The sequence below is a fragment of the Oxyura jamaicensis genome, chromosome 1, assembly GCF_011077185.1.
Source record: "Oxyura jamaicensis isolate SHBP4307 breed ruddy duck chromosome 1, BPBGC_Ojam_1.0, whole genome shotgun sequence".
NCBI lineage: Eukaryota > Metazoa > Chordata > Aves > Anseriformes > Anatidae > Oxyura > Oxyura jamaicensis.
Genome location: NC_048893.1, coordinates 198,786,231 through 198,808,547, shown reverse-complemented (window position 1 = coordinate 198,808,547; position 22,317 = coordinate 198,786,231). Strand labels below are relative to the sequence as shown.

The following is a 22,317-nucleotide window of genomic DNA, read 5'->3' as shown; positions in this document are numbered from 1 at the left end:
AAATGTTTTAATGTACCATTTCTGTAACATCACAGTATCTCCTATCTGCCCTTTTGGGAAAGAGAAGACAAACAGTTATCTCATCACGGGCACACACAGCTCTTTGAACTGGTGTTGTTATCGTGCTTTTTGAACTAGTGACACCGTTGTGCTTTGGTTATTCTCTGCTTCTCGAGAATCTGCTTGAAACTGACTCAGCTGTTCAGCTGTATCCTCACACATCCCCCAGATGCCACATCACGGATTTTTTATGAAAACCAGAGGGAGGTAAAGCAGACCCCCAGAACATTTAAAACCAGTTGAATTTTTCTCATCTCTTCCCATCTCTTGATGTTTTGCACTACAAGAAATAAGAGACAGACTATAAAAGACATTTTCTGATTTGAGGAGTTGCAGTCCTTGCCTTAAGATGCTATTTAAACTTACTTGTAAGAACACTGTGACTTTGCACAATGTATGAGAAAATCCCTCTCACCCTACCCATCTCATGGTGCTCAGATGGACAAAGACAATTTCTTTTGAGCTCTCATTTTGGGAAGCTGATAGTCGGAGACACAAACAATGACTTTAATACAAAGCCAGACTTTTCAATTTAGGTCTAATCATACAGAGTTGTCAAAGCTCATGGTCTTTTTGGCTGTAAAACATTCTAAAATTTCTACGTTCTGTCAGTATTACTTTAGGAACTATGCTAGTCTGTGTCATTTAAGAACATTCTGCTCAATTCTTTCAGCAGACAGTTCTTCAGAGGGTTATTGGGATAAAAATGCAGAAGGTTGGTCAGAAGGCGGTTGTAAAATTTATTTAGATTCTTTATAAACCAATCAAAGTTTTAGGAACTAATTTTTGACTCATAGAAGCCTGTAACTGCGAGCATAGAATAATGAAGTAAAGGCATCTCAAGTGAATATGCACCTTAGACCTTTGTGTCCTTGGGCACCTGATGCACCCTGTTGTGACTCCAGGACACGGGCTCAGTACAGCTGCTCCGTGCGACTGCACAGGTCTGATTCTGGCTGACTGACTGGGAATTGTTATCTCAGAAAATCAGAAGAAGTCAGCATTGGTTCCTGCACGATTTTCTTTCAACTAGAATGGAGCTTCACTGGGCCTTGAAAGCTGGACGTCTGCTGGTGAATGTCTAGCTCGTCCTTGTCCCCACGCAGGATTGGTCTGTGATGTGTATGTTCAAATCTGCTGTTAGTCAAATTAATTTTAAATTCTGTAGGGACGTGGCTTGCTTTTAGAGTCCTTGCAGGATCCAGTAAATGCCACCAGCTTTCTTTGCTATCTTCATTTATCGAAACTATCCCTTGTTTTCATAGAAAGAAGACCAGAGACTGCTCTTAGATAGCTGGGTTCGGTAGCCCAGAGGTCAGCACCTTGTGCGCTCGGTGAGGTGCTGGGATATTGGAGGCATCTCCTGGTGGGGCTGGAGCAGCAAGCAGAGGCCAGGCATTAGACTTGTGTCCAGGGCAATTCAGAAGATGCTCAGAAGCAAGCTAAGCTGGCTGCTGCTCCCTCAACTCAATTTTACTCACTTTGATTTAATCCTCTTACCTACTGGTGTCCAGAAGGACAGCCTACTTCTCCTTCCAGGCGTTCTTCCTATATTTGAGCACTGCTCTCTCTCCGACCTTTGAGCTTGTGCTTCTTAGACCAGTTGTCCCTTCTCCTTCAGCCTTTCTCAGCAGGGCACATCCGCTGTACTCCAATAATTCCTACCGGCTGGCTCACATCTTTCTTGATGTATTTGTGGTGCCCAGATGGCACCGAGTACTCCAGCGTGCTGTGGATGGTGCTGACTGCTGCGGAAGGCTTTCTTCAGTTGTCCTGTAGGCTGTTCTCCCTTCGTGTGTCCTTGTGGAATGTCATTTCTGCAGCAGCTTGACTCCGGTGATCTTTGCTCGGGCTGTCCTCCTCTTGCAAAGACTTGCTACACAGGCACTTGTTTGGGCCCTGCTGTTTCTGGAGCTGATTGTTCCTGCCCGCATCTGAAATCTGGCACTTGTCCTGTTTGAATTTCATCCTGTCTTCATCTCATTTTTCCAGTTCAGTGTGAGTTTAAATTCCCATTTTATCTTCCACTGCCTCCAAGGTCGGTGGTGGTTATGGATTTGGTAGAGTTATCTTTATCACAACATTAGGGGTTTTTTAGTTGTTTTTTAATTGCTTTTTGTATCCAAATTCAGTCATTTCTGGGGTGCTTGCAACCTTCAAATGTTGTTTGTGAGAACTCTTTGGAAATCACCTAAATTATGCATACAGGAAAATGTAATCACATGAGATTTAGTATTTAGATATTAAGTATTCAGATTCCAACTATAGTAACGGTTTTCAGTTGGAACCCCTTCTTTGGATGCTCCTGTAAGTGATAGTAAGACCTTCAAATGGTGCTAATTGCAGCATTATTTTAGATATCCACTGTCTTTCTTATGTTCTTTTTTCTCTCCTAAAGGAAAGAGCGGTTGGTGTACGTGGGCATCAGTATTGAGAACATCATTCCACCGCAGGTAAGTCACTGCATCTAGGCTGTAGCATTCTTTATTCTTCCTCAATGGTGTGTTAAGAGAGCTAGTGGCATCTTGGAAAGAAAAATCAACATATATTCAGGACAGAAATAATCTGTGGCCTTCAGTTTAGACTGGACTTGAATTTGAAGCCAAGGGAGCTGTCTCTTGGTTATTAGAGCCTCGTGGTGCTACGCAGAGTCCTCTGTCAGTAAAGATCGCAGGATTACCTTCCCCCTGTCACACTTGGGTGTTGAGCAGAGTTCTCTGCCGTTCTGTCAGTTGCAAAGGTGGGATTCAGTGCAATTAACTCTGCTGTCTGCTCTACAGTCACCTCTGAGCTAATCGTTACAGCCTTTAGAGCTGATGGAGAGAAATCGGTGTTTCTGGCCTATGGGGGGTGAGGTTATGCAGCTCCTTTGCCTACAACAAGTTCATATCGAAGTTTGGTGAAAAACTATAGGCATTTAGTGTTCTATAAGCAGAGTTTGTGCATGGTTTCCCTTTGCAGAATAGGAGAAATATTTTTACTTATTTGGTGCTCGCCCTTTTTCACTTCTTGAATACATTTTAAAGTGAATTTCTTCATGTCATAACCAAATGCCTTTATCCAAAACTATATAATCTGTTCCTTGCTTTAAAGTTTAAAATGAAACTTCAGTTTGTTTTAAATACAAACTTTCCATTCTGGCTGTGGTAAAGCTAATTTTCTCCCCAGGTCTGTGGATTTCAGACACATGATAACAGATTTTACAAACCTGCAAAAGACTCTCTGGCTGAGAGCAAATATTAAAAAAAAAAAACATTTAAAAAATATCTACCCAGGGACAGATTTTGTTTGTTTGTTTAACTTAATAACTTCAAAACGATGTCTGAAATTTAAACTGCGTGGAATTTCATTGGAATTTCATCGAAACTGCACCGGGTAAAGGTGTTTGTGATGGCTTAGACCAAGGGGAGCCCCTGAGCAAACCACCCGTGCCGTTAGCTGTCTGGAGGCAGAGACCGGTGCGGGGGCACAGATGCAGAGTCCCTGTGCTTAGTAGGTAGCGACTTACGCAAGCAACGATGTATTCAGCTGCTGCTTACAATCCTGGGAGGATCACCTGAGTGTTGCAGTGTAAACACAGCGATAGAATAACCTGAATTAGGCTGTCCGTAAGGGCACTGTCAGCAAGCCTTCCCATGAAATCTGCGCTGTAACGAGTCGTTGCATTGGAAATCGAGATGTGTTGTGTTGGACACACAAACTTCCTATCTTACATAAAAATCTGCATGGTAGGAGGTCAGTCATAATAAGTCTGGAGCGAGGGAGGGAAGAGAAAACGTTTTGACACTCTGTCTTATGTGAACAGGAGCCAGAAATACCTGAAGGTCAGGAAGAAAAAAAGAAAGATTCCAAAAAGCCCAAATCAAAGCTACTTGAAAGGAGGTCTACCAGAACCCGGAAATGCATAAGCTACAGGTAGGCAGCTCGTTTAAATAGCTTGTAAAACAACAAAAAAGTCATTGTCATTTTCTTTCTCGAGCAACCCAAAGCTTCTCAAGCAGACATTTACATTTAAAAGAGCAACCAAATTGAAGTGTCTTTGTTCTTTCCTCTGAATACTGCTGATGCTTGATATATTTTTATAGCATAGTGAAGGGCAGATGCGTAAGAAATATAAAATGCACACGGTACTTTCTTTGCTCAGGAATATCGGAGGAGATTTTGGTGTTACTGCAGTTTCTGCAGCAAATTAAAGCAGGCCAATTATGCCCCTCCTTTCTCTTGAAAGAGAAACTTAGGTTTCTGTGTGAAGGCCTGAAATTCCTCTCCCTCTTTTTTTCCCCTTTACTGCTACTTTACACAAAAGGGGCATGAAGCTTAATATGCAATTAGAAGAGGATACCTCTGCAGAGTAATTGTGATGATAAAAATGCAATTAGTAAATTAAAAACCCAAGGCATTTAGACTCTGCATTCTGATAGTAAAAGTAGAACGAGCCACTAAGGTTTCCAAAATTCAGCACAATCTTCATGTTATCTTTTGTTCTCCGTGTACTATCAGAGTGTTTTATAAACGATTTTCTAAACAGTACCCTGAGATATGCCCAGTATCCTCCCCAGGCCAGCAGGGGATTAGAGAAGGCTGTGGTTGGTTGCCTGAGAGCTCGTGCTTTCGGTCCCAGCTGCATTAAGAATATATATATATAAAAAAATCTTGCCTTTCCCTCAGTACTTGTTCTGTGTAGACCTTTATCATAAAAAATCAGAACATTACAATTTCCAAAACCCTCCAGGAATAACCCTGATTAAACTCAGTCTGGTTGACGAGAGGCATAGCCTTTGTGTCTGGTGAGTTTTCCAGCCTGTTCAGAAAACTCAGCCTGACCTCACTTAGCTGGTGATTTTCAGCAACTTTTAAAATCAACAGCAGAAGCCCCACTAAGGAAAATGTCATTGCTGGTTTGCAAAATCAGGTATTTCTGTAAGGAACATTATGCCACGGGCACCATGACATAGATTTGCTGCTGTGTGTGTGTGACAGGTCAGGCAGCAGCTGACCAGGAGAAAAAAACGGTGCCTGCAGGATATCTGGCGTGACTTCAGCAGGGCACACATGGTACAAAGACAGGAATTTTTATCTGAAATAATGTTTAATACAACGCTGCTCTTGAAAATCAGTCTTCTGATACAACATGGCAGTCTTTCCTACGGACTCCGTCGTACACAAAACGTTGAGCTGGTGGAAATATTACACGTGTCAGTGTGTCACTTCAGACTGATGTGTCTGCAGTGAAGTCTGACCGCTGTCAGTGAGAATTGTGTATGCATTCCTTCAGAGTGGGGAAATAAATGCTAAATATCTCATTCCGCTCACAGACAAATCTGTACCGTGCAGCATTCTGCTTCTCCAAAGACAGGTTCATTCCTTTGTGCCGTGAGTCATCTGTGTCTTCCTCTCCTGAGCAGGTTAGCGAATATCTGCCGTACAAATAAAGCAGCAGCAGAAGGAAAAACGTTCCATTACACCTCACGGACAAGCAGTTATCAGCTCATGCTTGACTTCAGGTTACTTGTTAGCAGTGTTTTGAAAGCCTTAAGTGATTTCTCACATTTTAAAGAGGGTGTTTTTAGTGCTGCAGAGGGAAAATAGCGTTTGAGTAATGTGGAATAAATCTTATTGATGGAATAATTTCAGAGTTAGTTTCTTACTGTGTAAAGCTGCCTTAAACATGACATACGGTTGTTCTTAGATGTACAGGGAGACCAGAAATCAATCATGTTATTTTTAAAGAAGAGTTTTATGGTTACTATTGGAACACAGAGCAATTGCCAGATTTATTTTCATCTTGTTGTCATGGAGTTCTCAATGGAGGACTGAGATAAACATAGCTGTAATCTTCAGTGACTGGCAAGCTGAATTTTTTATGGAAGTATTGTCCAGTCACTAGTCATCTGTATTAAAAAAACAGACAAATGAGAAGAAAAAAAAATAAAACGTTTTTCTATATAATTAATAAAATCTCTACTTTTTGCATGTAATATCTCAAGGCATCGTTTTAGTAATGCAGGTAACAGTCTTTTGTTGCAAGATTTGGGCTCAAAACGGAAGAAACAGAGCAAAGAAGTCATCTTCCATGTAAAAGGGCTGGATCCTTTCTCCTCCATTTGCAGTTCCCTTTAAATGAGTTACGCAGTGTGCAGGGTTTTGTGGAGTTTTACAAAAGCATACTCCAGTATTTTGCTTTTGCTTTTCCTATTTTTTTTTAATCTAGCATCACATTATGTCTATTTGTATGTAATTATGAAGTCCTTATGGTATATTTTATCTGTTCGGCTTAGAATGTTGCAGATCCATAAAATGTGATTACTGTGAGCTTTAAAGAGGAGAAAAGAAGCTATGTGGAATAAGTTTTCAAGGAAAAATTAGGGTGAATAATTAAACTTCTCAGGTGCTTTTCAGAAAATCTGCTTTGCCAATTTTCAGTGGATTTGTCATCCAGATAAAAGGTGTGACAAATGACTGATTGAAAAATGCTGATACCATTTAAAATGATTTGGGAATTATATATTGCTGAATCCTGCCATGTAAAATGAAGGTGGTTTTCTATTCTTATAAATCAATAGTAATACAGCCTGGCAATGATAAATATTCTGCTAGCACGTCAAAATAATAACCACACCTTTTAAAAATTTGCTATTTTATCATATATCTGGCCCACTGTTTTCTGTTTTGTCGTATATCCAGCCCATTTCCTATGCAGTGTGATTCCTTAAGGCAATTTTAGATTTTGAGGTATGTTTTCATAATATCCAATAAAGTCATAAATGAAAGATGTTGCTTTTAGGTTTGATGAATTTGATGAGGCAATTGATGAGGCAATTGAAGATGATATCAAGGAAGCTGATGGAGGAGGTATGTTTCTGACTTTATTTGTTTTTCATTGCAGCGGGGTAAGAGGATTAAGACCAAATCTCTTTTGATATGACAGGCAACAAATACAATCCTCTCCCTTAAAACAACATAGTTTACAGTTTTTACTACTGTTCTTCTAGAGTCAAACTAAATAACTTCCCTTGGAAATGGCCATTCCAGGCTGCCAAAGAGTACCAACAAGTATTTGGTCTTGATAGTTAAATTCAGCTTGTACATGCTTTGATATATGAATACAGTGAATGAGCGTTACGAGAAAGTTTTTAAAATTCATTTGCTAAGTTTTGAGTTTCCGAATGGAGTGGCGGCTAGTGCAATTGGCAGCTGACACCTGTAAAAATTGGGTTCATGAAGTTGTCCGCAGTTGGATGCTCTGAAGACTGGGTCTACAAATACATTTGTTGTCTTGAAATTATTCATCCAGATCTGCAAGCATTTCTCAGTTAGAATGAATAGCGTGAAGTTACAATCATTATTGCTTGTTAAGACACCGCAGGGGACAGAAAGAGAGATCTTCTGGAGTATCTGAGATAGATGGATTTGTGCTCCTACATCACCTTAACTTGTGTGGAGAGAACTGCTGTGAAACTTAATTCCTCAGTTGCACAGCTTCTGGCATCTCCATAAAGACAGCAGTTCTCAGAAGGCCGGTGGCTGTATGCAGACAGTCTGAAAATCAGGTGTCTGTGGTGTGTTACACACATTAAATAAATGTAACTAAGCTTCTCAACAGTAAAATCAGCTTGTCTGAAACTCTACTCACTGGTCAAACAACTTAAACACCACATCTCCCCGGAAGGGTATTAAGCATTATGGAGATGTATTTTTTTGATACCTGCCCTACTCAAAAAGCACCCATATTGGGAATGATGTGGATCATATCAGAATGCTGACATTTACCTGCTTCTTCTACGTTGACTTCAGTATTTCCAAGTGCCCACAGCTGGGGCTGTGTGTGTCAGGAACAAGACTCCCGCCAGTGTCTTGCGTGACAAAAAATATTCTGTGTTACAGAAAATAAACAGATGTGGAAGAAAGATGTGTGTGAAGTTAAATAAAAATAAACTTGTTCTTATTTTCCCCTTTCTCTCACTGAATTCAGGCATCGGCAGAGGCAAAGACATGTCTAACATCACGGGTCACCGTGGGAAAGACATTTCCACAATCCTAGAGGAAGAAAGGAAAGAAAACAAGCGACCACAAAGGGCTGCTGCAGCACGGCGCAAGAAACGACGGCGACTAAACGACCTGGATAGTGACAGTAACCTGGATGAAGAGGAGAGTGAGGATGAATTTAAGATCAGCGATGGGTAGGTCTGCAGTTTAGCTTCCACTCCCTGGCTGCTATGGGTTTCTGTGACTCTGCAGTGCCCCTAAAATGGTCATTAGGGGTGTGTGTACTCCACTAGGCCAGGAGCAAAAAGTACTCCTGGCCTAGCAGAGCATAACTGTGCTGGAAAAACTGCACTCCAAATCCATTTGCTGCAATCATCCAACCTGCATTTTAAGGAAAACGTATCCTTAACAAAGACGTAGCTGAAATGAGGCAGGCTCTTTCCTTTTGAAAATGTCATGTTTTGTGGGATTTTTATTTGGCGTGATTGCCATTTAGAAATCAGAAGAGTGAAATTCTCCACCCTGACACGGGGGTTCTGAAATCAATTCTTGATTTTTGCTTTCTAAAAGGTAGAGTTTGAACACAGGCAAGAGGTTTATACTACAGAAAACAATGATGCGAAGGTGTAGGCCCTAAATGAATATCGCTTTAGCTGACCCAAGTTCTCTTTCCCTGGCATTTCTCATCTTTCAGACTGGGAAATTCCTAAAGTTAACTGATTATTAATAATTTTAGATTCCCTTTTATGCCTCAATAGAAAACCATAATGGAGGTTTAGTCTCTTTACCATCAACTTTTAAAGTTTTACGGTCATATGGTCATATGGTTTTACGGTCATAAAGTCATATGGTCAATTTACTAAGTTTATGGATAACCTACACAAGACAGATGCAAATGTCTCTTGAGCTTTTTCTTTACATGTGATGAGGAGTTTTCAGCGGCACCCTGAATAGTTCAGCAAAATGTGCTGGAAATTTCCAATCAATCAATGTAGTGTTCAGAAATCTCACTGAATTAACAGCACATCGGTCTGTTAAAGTGTGCTCATGCATTTTCAAATCAGTTCTCTGCTGAACGCCTTCTGAATGTTGTACTGGAATTCACATTCAGCTGGCGGCCACGTGGAGTCTCAGTTTGATGTTGTGTTCAAAGTCACCTGCTGTTCTGATCTGCTCTGTAATGTCACACCCCGTAAAGCTACCTCCCCGGTATACAACTGAAACTTAATGCCAGTGACAGCAGTTTGCTCTCTCTGGATCTTCAGTACACATTATTTCTATAAGATTTGTGCATGTTTATTAAAGACAACGCTTGCTTTGCATTTATGACTTGCTCATAAAATGGAGGCCGTGTTTTGATCCTTTGTTTCAGATATCTCTGTTGTCTGTGGTCTCTCTGAACAGATCTCAGGACGAGTTTGTTATATCTGAGGAAAATCTGGATGAAAGTGAAGACGACCCGCCATCAAACGAGGACAGCGATTCCGAGTTCTGCGCCCGCATATCCCGGCGACACCTCTCCAGGCCCATGAGGCAAAGCCGGCGGTTACGAAGGAAAACAGTCAAGAAAAAATACTCTGAAGATGATGAAGAGGAAGATTCTGAAGACAATTCAAGCAGAGAATCTGGTGAGTATAAGTAGTCCTCTAAAGGCATTAAATACTTTGTACTGGAGAGAGGAGGAGTGGAAGGCTCAGTTTCCTGTCATGACTTTGACATTAATGGGTTTGGTTGCTTTGGTCAAGTCGTATGTCATCTTTGCTCCCTGTCTGTAAAGCAGCTTGCTGCTTCTTCTGCTGTGAGTATTCTGAAGGAAACTACTCCAGAGTACTGGCTTCTTGGCATTTTAAATAAATACGTATTTAAATGGATGCTTCTGTCACGGTATGTCCTTTGCGTACAGCTTCAGCTATCCTGTACCTTCCTGTTTGGAACATGATTGCAGGGAGAACAGAGGTTGGAGACAAATATACACATTTCTTTACATCTGTTTGAAGACCTTCTGTATAAATTGAAAAAGCTTCTTCTGAAAGAAACATTTTCCCTCACTTTGTATGGACAAATAATTCCTTCAGCTGCAGTGAGCCGTTGTATGGCATGCTGTGTTCTCCGGCAGGCATGAAAGCGGACCGTAACACCTTGAATCTGTCTCTTCTGCATTTATCCTTTCTGATCTGTAGTAACTAAAGACTTTGTCACACCTAATAATTCATTCTGCTTGTCCTTCAGGCAGTTCAGTTTCTGTTTGCACAGTGTAAGGCGTGTGAATAATATCTATACAACATGCACACCTTTTGGTGATTTGCGTCGTTCTCTGAAGACCGCCCTCCGTGTTTCTGCTTCATTGGAGATCCAGTACTAGAAAGTGCCAGATACATAATCACCTTTGCTTATTTTATTGTGAATTTAAGCTAGTAAGTACGCTGGGGTGTTAACTTGTCGTACAGAGTGTCACCTTTGCAGTGGTTTATCTGTCTCTCAGATATAGACAAGGGTGTTGGAGTAGGCGGCTTTGAGGTACTGGTATCCAGAAGGAGGGTTAATGCATGGGCAGGTTAAGGCAGCTGCATCCACCTGCTGTCTCCCTGTCCCAAATGCATCAGGGCCCTAAACATAAGCTGTTATTAATGAAGATATTTGCAGAAGCTAGAGGATCTAAAGAGATTGATCACCTACTTGGTAATGCCTGCGAGCAGATCTGTTTGTTTGCTTGCGGACACGTATCTGTGAGAAAATCAGCACCCTGCACTGTACCATCACAGAATCACAGAATTGTAGGGGTTGGAAGGGACCTCAAGAGAACATCGGGTCCAACCCCCCTGCCAAGGCAGGTCCCCTAGAGCAGGTTTCCCTGGGAGGCATCCAGACAGGCCTTGAATATCTCCAGAGAAGGAGACTCCACAACCTCCCTAAGCATCTTGTTAAAAAAAAGAGCAGAAAAAGGAGACACTAAATACAAATAAAGTTCTCTTAACTTTTCTGGCAAAATGCCGTTGGTGGAGCTTTGCCTCACTGTTTCCAATATCGCTCCTAACTGTGTTTTTCTTTACCCCTGTTATTGTCCCTCAGGATCCTGCCTTAACCCTATTTTGATCTAAAGAAGTAATATGCCCCGTGAGTGGCTTTGTTTTCAGTCTCCAGAGATGGAGATTTTTTTCTGAAGGTGGTTGTTTTTGCCGATTTGCTCTGATCCTTTCTCTAACATTGTAGGAGGTAAAGAGAATTGCTACTTTGACCTGTGGCTGATGCCAGTCAGCAACTTAAGAACATTTTGTGACCCACATAGAAATGTGCCGTGACCTCAGAATAATTGTTCTGGCACAGCTCAGTGAAAAAGCAGCAAAAGTCGCTGTAAAAACTATTGTCAAGTACTGAAAATCTAAATCAATGTAATTCTTAGAGACAGTAGGTGCAGTAGTCTGGGGCAGGAACAACTGGGAATGGCTTTAAGATTCTTCTCTACAGCTTCTGTTGTAAGCAAACTTTTAAGCCTGATTTTTGTTGTTGACGATTTAATATTTCAAAGTCAAATTTTACCTGGATTCTCACCGTGTCATTGTTGTTTTATTTTTTCATCTACCTATCTTGAAAATTGTTTGCGTAGAGCACACTGAATTTAAATGTAAAAGCCAGGAAGGACTTCCCAGTGGAAGCAGTGATGCGTGTGTCGTCACTCAGATTCACGCCGGTTGCTGCAGCTGTCAGGAATTGTAGAGGAGGCAGCTTTGGCACCAGTAGGGGGAACAAAAGCACAGGAAGCAGACCTGTTCTGGAGGAGTTTGATGGAGAAAGGTTTGCGAGGAGATTTTAAAAGTAAGCAATTCTGCACTGGCAGTGAGGGGGGGAACTGGTGAGTGAGCCTGGAACAGGTCAGGGTAATGAGGCGTGTTGGCTGAGACTCTCCCGTGCTGGAAGAGTGCGTGATTTTATTGCTGTTGTCTAAAGCTTATCTAAATAGCAGAGTTTTGCTTTAATGGAGTAACGGGCCTGGCTGTTTCCTCCTGCACAGAGAGCGGCGATTACACAGATTACAGCGACGACGATTACCTGGAAACCAGGAGGAGAAGATCCAGACGGAATCAGAAGAGACAAGTTAACTACAAGGAAGATTCAGAAAGCGATGGCTCCCAGAAAAGTGTCCGATATGGAAAGGAGTTGAGAAGAGTTCATAAACGCAGGCTCTCCACTTCGGACAGCGAAGGTAAAATGAGCAGTCTGTGATTGCAGGAGCTGGTGTATGGCAGCGGTAGCCTAAGGAGAAAACTCGGTGTAATTCAGCTAGTTCCCTTGATGTTTCTCAGAAACTGTTTCCTTCTGAAACAGCCCACTATGACACGCTGTTACAGTTACTTCTCAAAGCCATTGCTGCCCCACTCCTACCTTCCAGGTGGGATTTTCTGTGTCTGGCAAGGACTGCTGGGATTCCGACACTATCTTTAATGTAACTATCTGGCCACTTTTCTGTTAAGAGGTCACAAAACGTCTTCCTCTGGGTATGTAAAGATTCTCTTTTGTAAGAGAAAGGCTGGTACTGCTTGTATCTGGGCCACCCTACATTTCTCCCTGGCAGCTCAGCCTTCTTCAGTCCCTACTCAATGTCCTGTTTGAAGGAGCTGTGCCAAGCGCTGGTATATCACCGGGTGCTGCTACAGAGGAAGCCTGCTCCCACTAATGTCCATCACCTCGTGGGCACCCGGTGTGCATTTAGCTGCCCTGTTATCTCTTACCAAAACAACCACTGGTTTTGGGGCCTTTGCATTCTGGACACCTCGCTCGTGAGACACCTCCTGTCTGGTGCTCAGAGACGCCGAGCCCTGCGGGTTGCGGTGGATGCCAGGGCTCCTCAGAAAATCCACCACACTCGGCAGGCTGAGTGCCTCTGACTTGTAGGTAAGTTTGGGAAGTGCCAGCCTGAGTTTACAGCGTGGTACAGGATCCTCTTCCCTGACGGAAAATAAGGACGTAATGCCTCGAAAACTCCATCCTCGATATGCAGCCTGCCCTCAGAAATAGGATGTGCAGGTTGGCTGCTAAAAATCTGTCAGCTCTGTGGTGGCTGAGCGTTTTGCTGCCTGCATCGTGACTTCAAACCGTGCCTGACTGATGGTGTCTGTCCTACGCGAAAGCCCCTTTCCTCGGCTACTTTTGGTACTGGCTTTCAGCATATTAAACCCAACACCACTTAGTACCACTCAGGTGGTTTCCCACGGTTCTAAGTTTGCAAAGGCCTCCCGTTGAAGGGCAGCAGCCTTCTGGGGGCATTTCAGCGGTGTTCATAGACTTGGAAAGAAGTTGTGTATGGGGATAGTATAGCAGTATGCATGTATATATATATTTTTATGTATTTTGAAGGTAGTACAGCCATTATTTGGGCCCTCAGTTTCTGGAAAGGTGTAAAAAGGTGTCCTGAGATAGGGATGCAGTTGTGTGTCATTCCTGACGTGCAGTTTCCACCTGGGGGTGTTGACACCGGCCTCCAGAGCCTCTGGTACTTCTCAGACCTGAAACAGAACAGCAACAGCTTGTTGGGCTTTGCTATTTGGGCAGTTTCTCTGAAGTTTAAAAGCAAGCAAGCATTTTGCTGGGGTTGGGGACTGAGGAAGGAGACTGAATGTGCATGGTGAGAGAGGGATGGCTTTTCGTTGAGGGTGAAAGATGAGAGAATAAGAACACGTGGCTGTTGTGCATGCCCCCCTTTGCTAACGGCTTTAAGTCTGCTGCTCGTTGCAGAGAGCTACACATCCAAGAACTCGGAAGATGACGATTCCACAAAGGAGTCAAAGCGCTTGATTCGAAAACGTCGGCGAAGCACAGACGACTACTCCGAGGAGGAAGGAGAGGATGAGGAAGACGAAGAGAGGCCTGTCCGCAAACGGCTAAACCGGATCGAAACGGACGACGAAGACAACTGCGAGAATGCGAACGACGACGCAGAGAACCCCGCTCCTGCAAACAAGCTGCCGGCACCCCAGGCTCCTCAAGACAACGCCAAGAAGCACTGCTACCGGATAGAAAGCGACGAAGAAGATGACTTTGATAACGTAGGGAAAGTAGAGAGCCCTTTGGACTACAGCCTGGTGGACTTGCCTTCCACCAACGGACAGAGCCCAGGGAAAACCATTGAGAACTTGATTGGCAAACCCAGTGAGAAGACCCAGGCCCCCAAGGACAGCACAGCCAGCGCCAGCCTGGCGCCCAACGGGACGGGGAGCGGGCAGGAAGCGGTAGGGCCAGAGGAAGACGAAGATGAACTTTTGAGAGTGACTGACCTTGTTGATTACGTCTGTAACAGTGAACAGTTATAAGACTTCCATTTTTGTGCTAATTTATTCCACGGTAGCTCATACCAGCGGGCCAGTTATTAAAGCTGTTTTATTTTTCCTAGAAAATTCTCCACTACAGTATCACTTTTTAGAAGCAAGAATTTCACCAGTCCTGCAGTCTTTCTGTGAAGTGACCAGTTTTGAACTTTGAAGAAGAATTGCTGTAAATTCCCTCTTCCCCCCCTTCTCCTTCCAAGTCCATGGTCCTGGGTAATTTCACTCACAAAAACCTTATAACAACAAGAGATTTGTATATTTTTGACTTTATATTTCCTGAGTGCGTACAAATTTGTGGAAATGGGTGGCCTAAGAAAGCATTCCAAATCGGTCAGGGCCCAAACCGGAACTGGGGTGGGTTTGGCTCACGGGGTGGGGGGATGCAGAAGCACTTGTGCTTTAGCTTTTTCATATGAGATATATATTATATTTAAATGTTCACAACTTAGATTACAACTTAACAGACAGTCTCAAAATTAATGTCTGTACTGTCGCATTTTGTGAGTTGTAGGTTAACATACCATAGCTCATTTTAGTAATCACCTTCATGGAAGCAGTTTGATTTTAATACTGGAGGCAAACAGAATTACTAGAGGCCAAGAAGGTACCATAAACAAGAACTCTGCTATCCATTATGACTTGCAGACTTTCCTAATAAACATCCTTTAAAGTGTTTGTACAGTAAAGTGTACTGTAATGAAGTTTTTGACAGTCGAAACACGCTAGCGATGACTTTATGAGGCGATCTCACGCATAGCCCGTCAGACGATCTTCGATGCACGGTGTCTAGAGGGAGGACGCGTTGATACGAAGTTAGTCTGTAAGTTGGAAGGCATCTTGACGTGCTGCAAATGTTGACAGAGAAAAGAACCCTGCAGTAGCTGCCTGGCCACTTGAGTTTCACCTTCTGTCGGAGTATTCTGAACGAAATGTGTTTGTACAAACTGCGTTGACCACAGAATTACAGCGCATCAAAGGATTGAGGGATTTTCAAATAAACCGTGACTGGTCCATTCATGTCCTTAATATCTACTTCAAATTGAAGTAAACAAATGGAACAGTTTTCCTTTTGGAGGTTTTCTGTTTGGGGTTTGTGTGTGTTTTTGTTTTGATTTTACTTATCTGCCTGGATGTATTAGCAGGTTTTGAATGTAGTGTTGGCCTTTGGCCGTTAGAATTTTCTTAAAATACATTTTAATAATTGCCATGTGACCAACCGATTTCAAGAAGGCAGTGTTCCTGAGAGAAAACGCTTGACTCCAAGACATCTCATCACCTTTTGAGTGGGCGTGAAGTGATATGTGCTTTTATTCACCAAAAAAAAAAAAAAAAAGAAAAAAAATGGAAACTACAAAAGAAAAAAAAAAAAAACCACCATGGGGCACATAAGAAAGAGCAGAGCTGAAATTTGTTTTGGGTAGCATTGAGTTTTCTCTTCGTTCTGATTTAAGATGCAGGCTGTAGCATTTGTACATGTTGTAGCACACAGACAGCTCAGACAGATCTGCCAAGCGTTGAAATCCAAAAGGGTCACATCTATTAATCCTTTCGCTCTGAGATTTGGATTTTTGACTGGTGTTTATGTCCGTTGCCGGCAATGGATGCACCAAAACTGCTGCTGCCACTGAGGAGTGAGTTCTCCTTTCCTGCCCCACCTGATTCCCTTCCACTGTATTGTATTTACTAGTCAGTCATTGAGCACTTCTGTTTTCTTGTGTTGAAACCGGCATTAGGCCTTTACTAAATACCTCTCTAGAAAACCTAGGTCCCGAACAGCTGCCTTCTGGTCCTGGGAGTCTTCTTTCTCTTACCCACCTCCCTCTCCACGAGTTCGGTCAGAGAAATCGCTCTCTAAATGAATTCAATGCCATTAAGATGAAATACTTTCCCACCTTATCAACTCTTAACAGTTTTTACAAGCAGACATTAAGACGGGGTGGTGAAAAGCCACAGGAGGTCAGAACGTTCTTAAAAGCGTTTGTAGCATTTGGGCTCCCAGAGCGTTCGTCTTTGCCTAGGCGATGCCTAAATGTAGCGCTTCTGCGTTTCTAACATACCCATGTTTTAAAACAAGCAAGAACAGATGGCTTCCACTTTTTAGTGTTAATAATTGCTAAGCGGTTTTAATATTTGCAGTGCAAACTGTCTGATTCCCGTGCAGCAACCAGCGATTTCTCATTTCTTTTGGCAGTGCCGTAATCTGTTCTGCTGCCAGACGGAGCCTTTTAGTGTCCGATCGGTGCTGTAGCGAACATTCTTGCTTGTAGAGGCAGCCCAGATGTTAAATAATTAGTGAGCAAGTAATTGTGCCTGTGGGAAAACACCGAGGAGTTAAACCACCGAATTTACCAACCGGGAAAAAATGGAGCGCTGCGTTAGGGAGCGGTGTAAAAGCAGGAGAGCCCAGGAAGCAGAAGTGGAGCATTGAAGCTTACATTGGGAGCGCCGAGTTTTATAAATGGGGGAAGACAACTTGTCACGAGGTTTTACTGTCTGTAGGTCGCTAAGAAAACCAACTCTTCGGTCTTCTCAGAAGCCACCTTTGATTCCTGAGAGAGCTTCGTCCCCCAGGATCCAGAGTTCTCCCTTCGGCTAGGTTGTGCCAGTAAAATCTGCCAAAAAGTCCTAGAAAGGCTAACGTTTTAAAACTTACCTTTTCTCTCCTTTCTGAGGCTTCCTGCTTGGTGGGAAATGTGCGGTCTGTTTGGGAAGCTGTTTTCAGGCCTGAGGCCAGCTGGCTGCCACGCGGGGTTCGTGCCGTTGCGTTACGTGTGTGGGGTCGTCCTCCGGGTGTTTCGGTGTCTCTTCTGTCCTCGTCCTGCGATCAGAAGTTAAATATCTGAAGTTTGAGCTTCAAGTAGCACCGGAGAGGAGAAGGAACTGTAAATGCGTGGGGAGCGGGCGGCGTCGTGTGCCACAAAGCGCGATGGCGAGTTGTCATCCCGTACACAGCTCATGGGGTGTGAGACAGAAAGCGCGTGGTGCAGCCCTGCAATAAGGAATGCGGGGCGGTAACTGCGCCAGAAGGGTGGCAGAATTAAGGGCTCAAAACTTCACCGCTGTTGCTGTCTTTAGTTATCGAATCTCCTAAACCCGAGCACCTTCTTAATTTAAAAATGGAAAGCAACATCACCAAGCTACCAAAAGCCCTTTGGTGATGCAATCCTGTAGGAAGATCGGCGCTGAACAACCAGCTCTGAGCTCCTCCGTAGTTTGCCTTCGTCGATATTAATTCTGTTGTAAAATGACAGCATCTCCCTCATGTTTTTAATGAAAGGATCGCTCTGTTCTACCAGCACCTGAGAGAAACAGATGTTTTTTTTTCTAAATTGGTCACCTTCAAGATTTCTTTGGATTAAAATGTTTCAGTTACTCTTCGTACAGCGGGACCTAAAGGCTTGGGGGGGCCTGTCTGTTCACTCCTGATTTCTAATCGCTGTCTGAACGCTTTGTGAGAGGTCTTCCTCAAAGAACCTCAAGGCAAAAATGTATGTTCCCAAAAGAAAACTGTATGGTGGTGGTGCACTTGTTCCGATTTATCTGAATATCCATCATTTGAACGCTATTGCTATCCGGATGCTGCAATCATTTAATGATTTTAATAGTTCTCAGTCAGGGTGTCCCTTACTTACCTCTCTTTTCAGGCACTTACAGCTTGGTGTTCGATGCTCTTCAGTAGGAAGGCCTGGTCTCAGCTTCCAAGTAATTGTTTCAAGTTACGTATTTTCACAAACTTCTTTTCTGAAAAGTAAACGAGGACTTTTCTTTTTCTTTTCTTTTTTTTTTTTTTTGTGGCATTTTTAATCCACTTTGTACACAGTCATTTAAATGATTGACGGCAGTAACGCTAGCCCCCAGACTCGATCCGAGCAAGAGTTTTGTGTCATCTAGGTCAAAACAGCGCGAGGTGGGCCCTGAGGGTTGGTGTGGTCGATGTGCAGTGACTACTGCTCAGAGGCTCGTGTTGTGGATGTAATGTGCAGTGCGCACCCGTGGTACCTATTTGCATTTGAAGTGTGCTTCCAATTCACTGGGTATGTAAAATCCTCTAACGCAGAAATACAGAGAGAAAATAGCAAATACCTGAGTACAGTAACTTTCTGGAAAACAAAACGTGTTGAGTATGGTGAGGGAAACTCCAGCAATTCGTGTGAGAAGAGCACAGTTCTGCAATTCTGAGAGCATTTAAAACCTCTGTAGGAGCATTTAGGACTGTGGTCTGAAATCAGGATGTGCAGGATCAAGCCCACGTCTCCCGGTTGTCTTATTTTTCTTCCTCCCCTTCTGTAACAGGTGGGGCAGGGACTAGATCACTTCGTATGCTGTAAGACAGGAAATAAAAAACACATCAGAAACAATACTTATTTTTTTTTTTTCCAGCATATACCGATGTAAGAAAAAATTCTAAATGACTAATTTTTGATGCTTTTTAGAGTTGGGTACCCAATCTGAGCCCTCATGGAAAGCTCTGGCTTCAGAAATGTTTCTGAGTTGAAAACGATCTCTGAAGCTGGACACCCGGCAACTGGGGTGTTGAAGGTTACTTGTCATTTCTGAAACCGTGCATCACTTATCGAGCTCTTATTTTAGAGTAGGTGTAACTAAATGAGATAGTTCCAAACGGCAAAAACGTGTGCTTGGGAATTGATTGTCCCAGCGCTTCAGAGTAATTTAACTTATTTTGTATATTGCAAGAGATGTATATTGCTTAGTATGACACAGAGAAAAAAGATTGTGTACAGCTTCTGGAGGAGAGACTAGAACACTCTAAAGTAGATGAGAAGTTTTTATAATTGAGTTATGCGGTGTAAAGGCTCCAGATGTAACTGCGATTAAAAGTAAGTCCTACCACTTGGGTTTTTGACTATCATTTTGTAAATGCTGGCGCCCTGCCCCTGAGCTTATGAGCAGGAGAGGGGACAGTATAGCAGTTAGAGAGGACACATGCTTAACGAAGGCAGGTGTGTCTGCAAATGTATCTCCTATTGCTACGTATAACCCCAAAGGTTACTAACGAAAACCGAAGGGCGGAGCTGCTCCAGCCCTTCGGTTGGTTTACTCGTGCACTTTGCAGCACTTTGTGTATAGTCAGTCTCACTGGTTCCCCAGGTGCAGACCGAGTCGGTTTCTCCCGCTGCCGGAGTGCTCTTCCCGCGGCAGCAGGAGGTGGGGAATGGGTGGAGGGAAGCGGAGCAGAAAAATGTGGATGCAAACCCCCGCAATTTGCAAGACGGGTCTTGGACAGGCCCCAGATCTGCTTCTGACTTGTCCTTTAAAGACTATTTCAAATGGAAGGTCTCCGTTTGAGAGACTTATCCCAACGTCCTCCTCTTCTCACCCTGACCTTCAAAGCAACAGAAAAAAAATCCACTCATGGCCTCTTCCCTCGAGGGAACCGTTCCGCCAGCGCAGCGTGGATGCGGAGGAAATTAGGATCGGTCCGCAGAGAACCGTGGCGGCGGCTGCCTTTGGGGACGCTGGTCGGAGGCTGCGCAGTTTGCTTTGTTGTTTGCTCCTCTTCTCGTGTCCCGCACAGCTGAACTGATCAGCGATGCGTAGGTTAGTCCATCAGAACCTGACTTCAGTGACTCCAAGGGGATAAAGTCCTACTAAAACACAATAGGCCTAGTTACCAGTGCACCATTTGTTAGTTAGAGCAATTAAAAGTCCGTAATAGATACTAATCTGCTGCTCGAGTTAGTGGTAGAAAAGGAGATCAAATCATAACGCCTCGTTTAGTTTTCCATTTCATACTCTTTACGTGGACTCTAAAATCTTGTACAGTGTCTTATGCTATGCTCCTTAAAATGGTATTCCCCCCCTCGTTGCATTGGGTCTGAATGCCAAGCGGGTTGCTGGTTTCCCCCTGTGTTGCACAGCCCTCCCTAAAAGACCCGCAGCAGCCCCGAGGTGGTGTCTGAAAGGCACAACGCCGCCGTTCTCAGCGTGCACGGTGGGTCCCGAGTAGCGCAGAGGTTTCGACAGCTGCTGGACAAACGCTGGGTGTGTTCGCTGCCCCTGACGGCACGGACCGGGTTACCTGCTTGTAGGATGATCCTCCAACCTCCGGTGAGAATTAGATGCAAACTGCCAGATAGGTCTCTTAAAATTTAAGGTTATTAAGGAATTTAAGAGATAATTACACGAAATACAGTTTTGTCTTACTCCTGCGTGCTGTCGCGAAGAAACCCTGGGTTCCTTAAAAACGGTCTCGTTCACAGTCGGCCTCGTTTTTGTTTCCTTTCTCTAGAGTTGACACGGTAACGTCCCACAGGCTGAGCTCTTCGTAGAGTTTAACCCGTGCGTTTCGCGAGTCCCGAACCTCGCTGTTAAATCCCTTCGGTCGTGGCTTGGGAAAAAAGGGCTGAGGGGACACACGCTGCGTGTGTGGGAGGGGGGGAGATGAGCTGAAAACAAACAAACAAACAAACTGGAAGCGTTCTTCTCGTTGCACGTAAATTGGGTGGTGCTTTCACTGTCTTCCCCCCCCCTCCCACCGCTAACACCGCACGCACGCGAAACGCAGAATTAAAACTTCTCGAAACCGAAGTCACGGTGGCCTCAGTGCTCAAAGGGTTAACTGCAGTTTAATAACAGCTAATGTTTTTAGATTTGCAGTACACAACTGTTTAAATACTGTATTCCTTGTAAATGAAGTAAAAAAAAAAAAAATGTTAAGGCTGGTGCCAATATTTTTGTTAATGAATTGTTCCGCGTTGTCTCACTACAGTCTTCTGGTCAGAACTCTTTGTGTATAAGCTGGGCCTGAAGCCATTTTATAGCTTGTAGGCCTAATTGTGTAACTTTTCTTTCATAATGTTTTTGTTATAATATCTACTGTCATTTCTTTCATATAAATATGACATGTAAATTGTCATAATAAAAACAAAAATTGAAATAACTCGACGTACAACGTATAATGTGTGTTGAAGCTGCTGCCTGTCCTTGCCACGGGAACGGAGAATTCGTGTTTTATCCCAATTTCGTTAAAATTGAGTTTTCCTTTCTCTGACCCTGACGACGGGGAAGGTCGGATGGACTTGTTTGTGCAGTGGTGATGATTTCCCGTGCGTCTGCTCTCTGCTCCGTGGTTTTTACATCCAGCTTCAATGATGTTGCAGGCGGCTGACAACGGACAGCAGCCCGGACGGAGTTTGGTGTTTGCGGTGGAGCGACATAAACGCTGCAGTGGGGAATTCTTACGAGCTGGGCTCGTTTGTTGAGGCCGAGACGTGTAAAACCACTAAATGCCTGCAGAGAAGCACTAAAAACGTCGATGTTCTGACACGTGGCTATGGCAGCGAACACTGATAACATGAAAAAATCAGGGAGATAGGTGTGAATTGGGAAAAGGATGACTTCTCTCCGTGTTAATCACTGAAGCCCGTAAATATATATATTTTTTCCAGCGTCTGGTTACAGTTGAGCTACCGTATATCCCTGTAGCGATGAGAAATTGCTGTGAACCGAATCCTCTTGCTGGAAATGAAATGCCAAAATTTTACATTTGCATTTTTAGCAGCCTCTGAGTGTGATTCTGATCATCTTGCAGTAAAAGCTAACGTCTGAACCGGCCACCCCGCAGCAGGCAGTGCCGTGTAGGGAGTCCGGGGAGAGAAGCGGGCTCCATCAGGGGGCAAGTGCTGCATGGTGTCCTAAGATGTCCTTCACCGCCCTGGGCCGGTACCTGCCTCTCTCCGCTGGCTCTAAACACAGCCCGGGCTGCCTGAACCACTCCTGGACAAGCAGTGCTCAGACAGCAGCGTGGAGGTGGATCCCAAGGTGCTTTTCTTAAGCTCTTACAGCTGAGGAAAAGGGTTGCCATACCAGTTAATTTGTGAACTTAAGGAACATCTGCCTACTCACCCCAAACTTCTCTTAGATTCAAGACTTGGCACTGGGGTATAGAGTATCTGGATCTTGTAAATGAGGAGAATGTGGCTTTCTGCTC

General features: G+C 43.7%; 1 protein-coding gene across 1 annotated transcript in view; it reads left to right on the top strand.

Annotated features, from left to right (window-relative positions):
• The window catches only part of RSF1 (remodeling and spacing factor 1), a 56,987-nt gene extending 37,901 nt beyond the window's left edge, over positions 1-19,086 (top strand). Inside the window, exons 10-16 of the mRNA XM_035329955.1 lie at positions 2,459-2,513; positions 3,866-3,975; positions 6,845-6,912; positions 8,033-8,240; positions 9,451-9,674; positions 12,056-12,247; positions 13,777-19,086. Of these exons, the coding sequence (XP_035185846.1) occupies positions 2,459-2,513; positions 3,866-3,975; positions 6,845-6,912; positions 8,033-8,240; positions 9,451-9,674; positions 12,056-12,247; positions 13,777-14,351 (1,432 nt within the window). The 3' untranslated portion in view covers positions 14,352-19,086. The remainder of the gene's footprint in view (positions 1-2,458; positions 2,514-3,865; positions 3,976-6,844; positions 6,913-8,032; positions 8,241-9,450; positions 9,675-12,055; positions 12,248-13,776) is intronic.
• Positions 19,087-22,317: the final 3,231 nt, after the last annotated feature.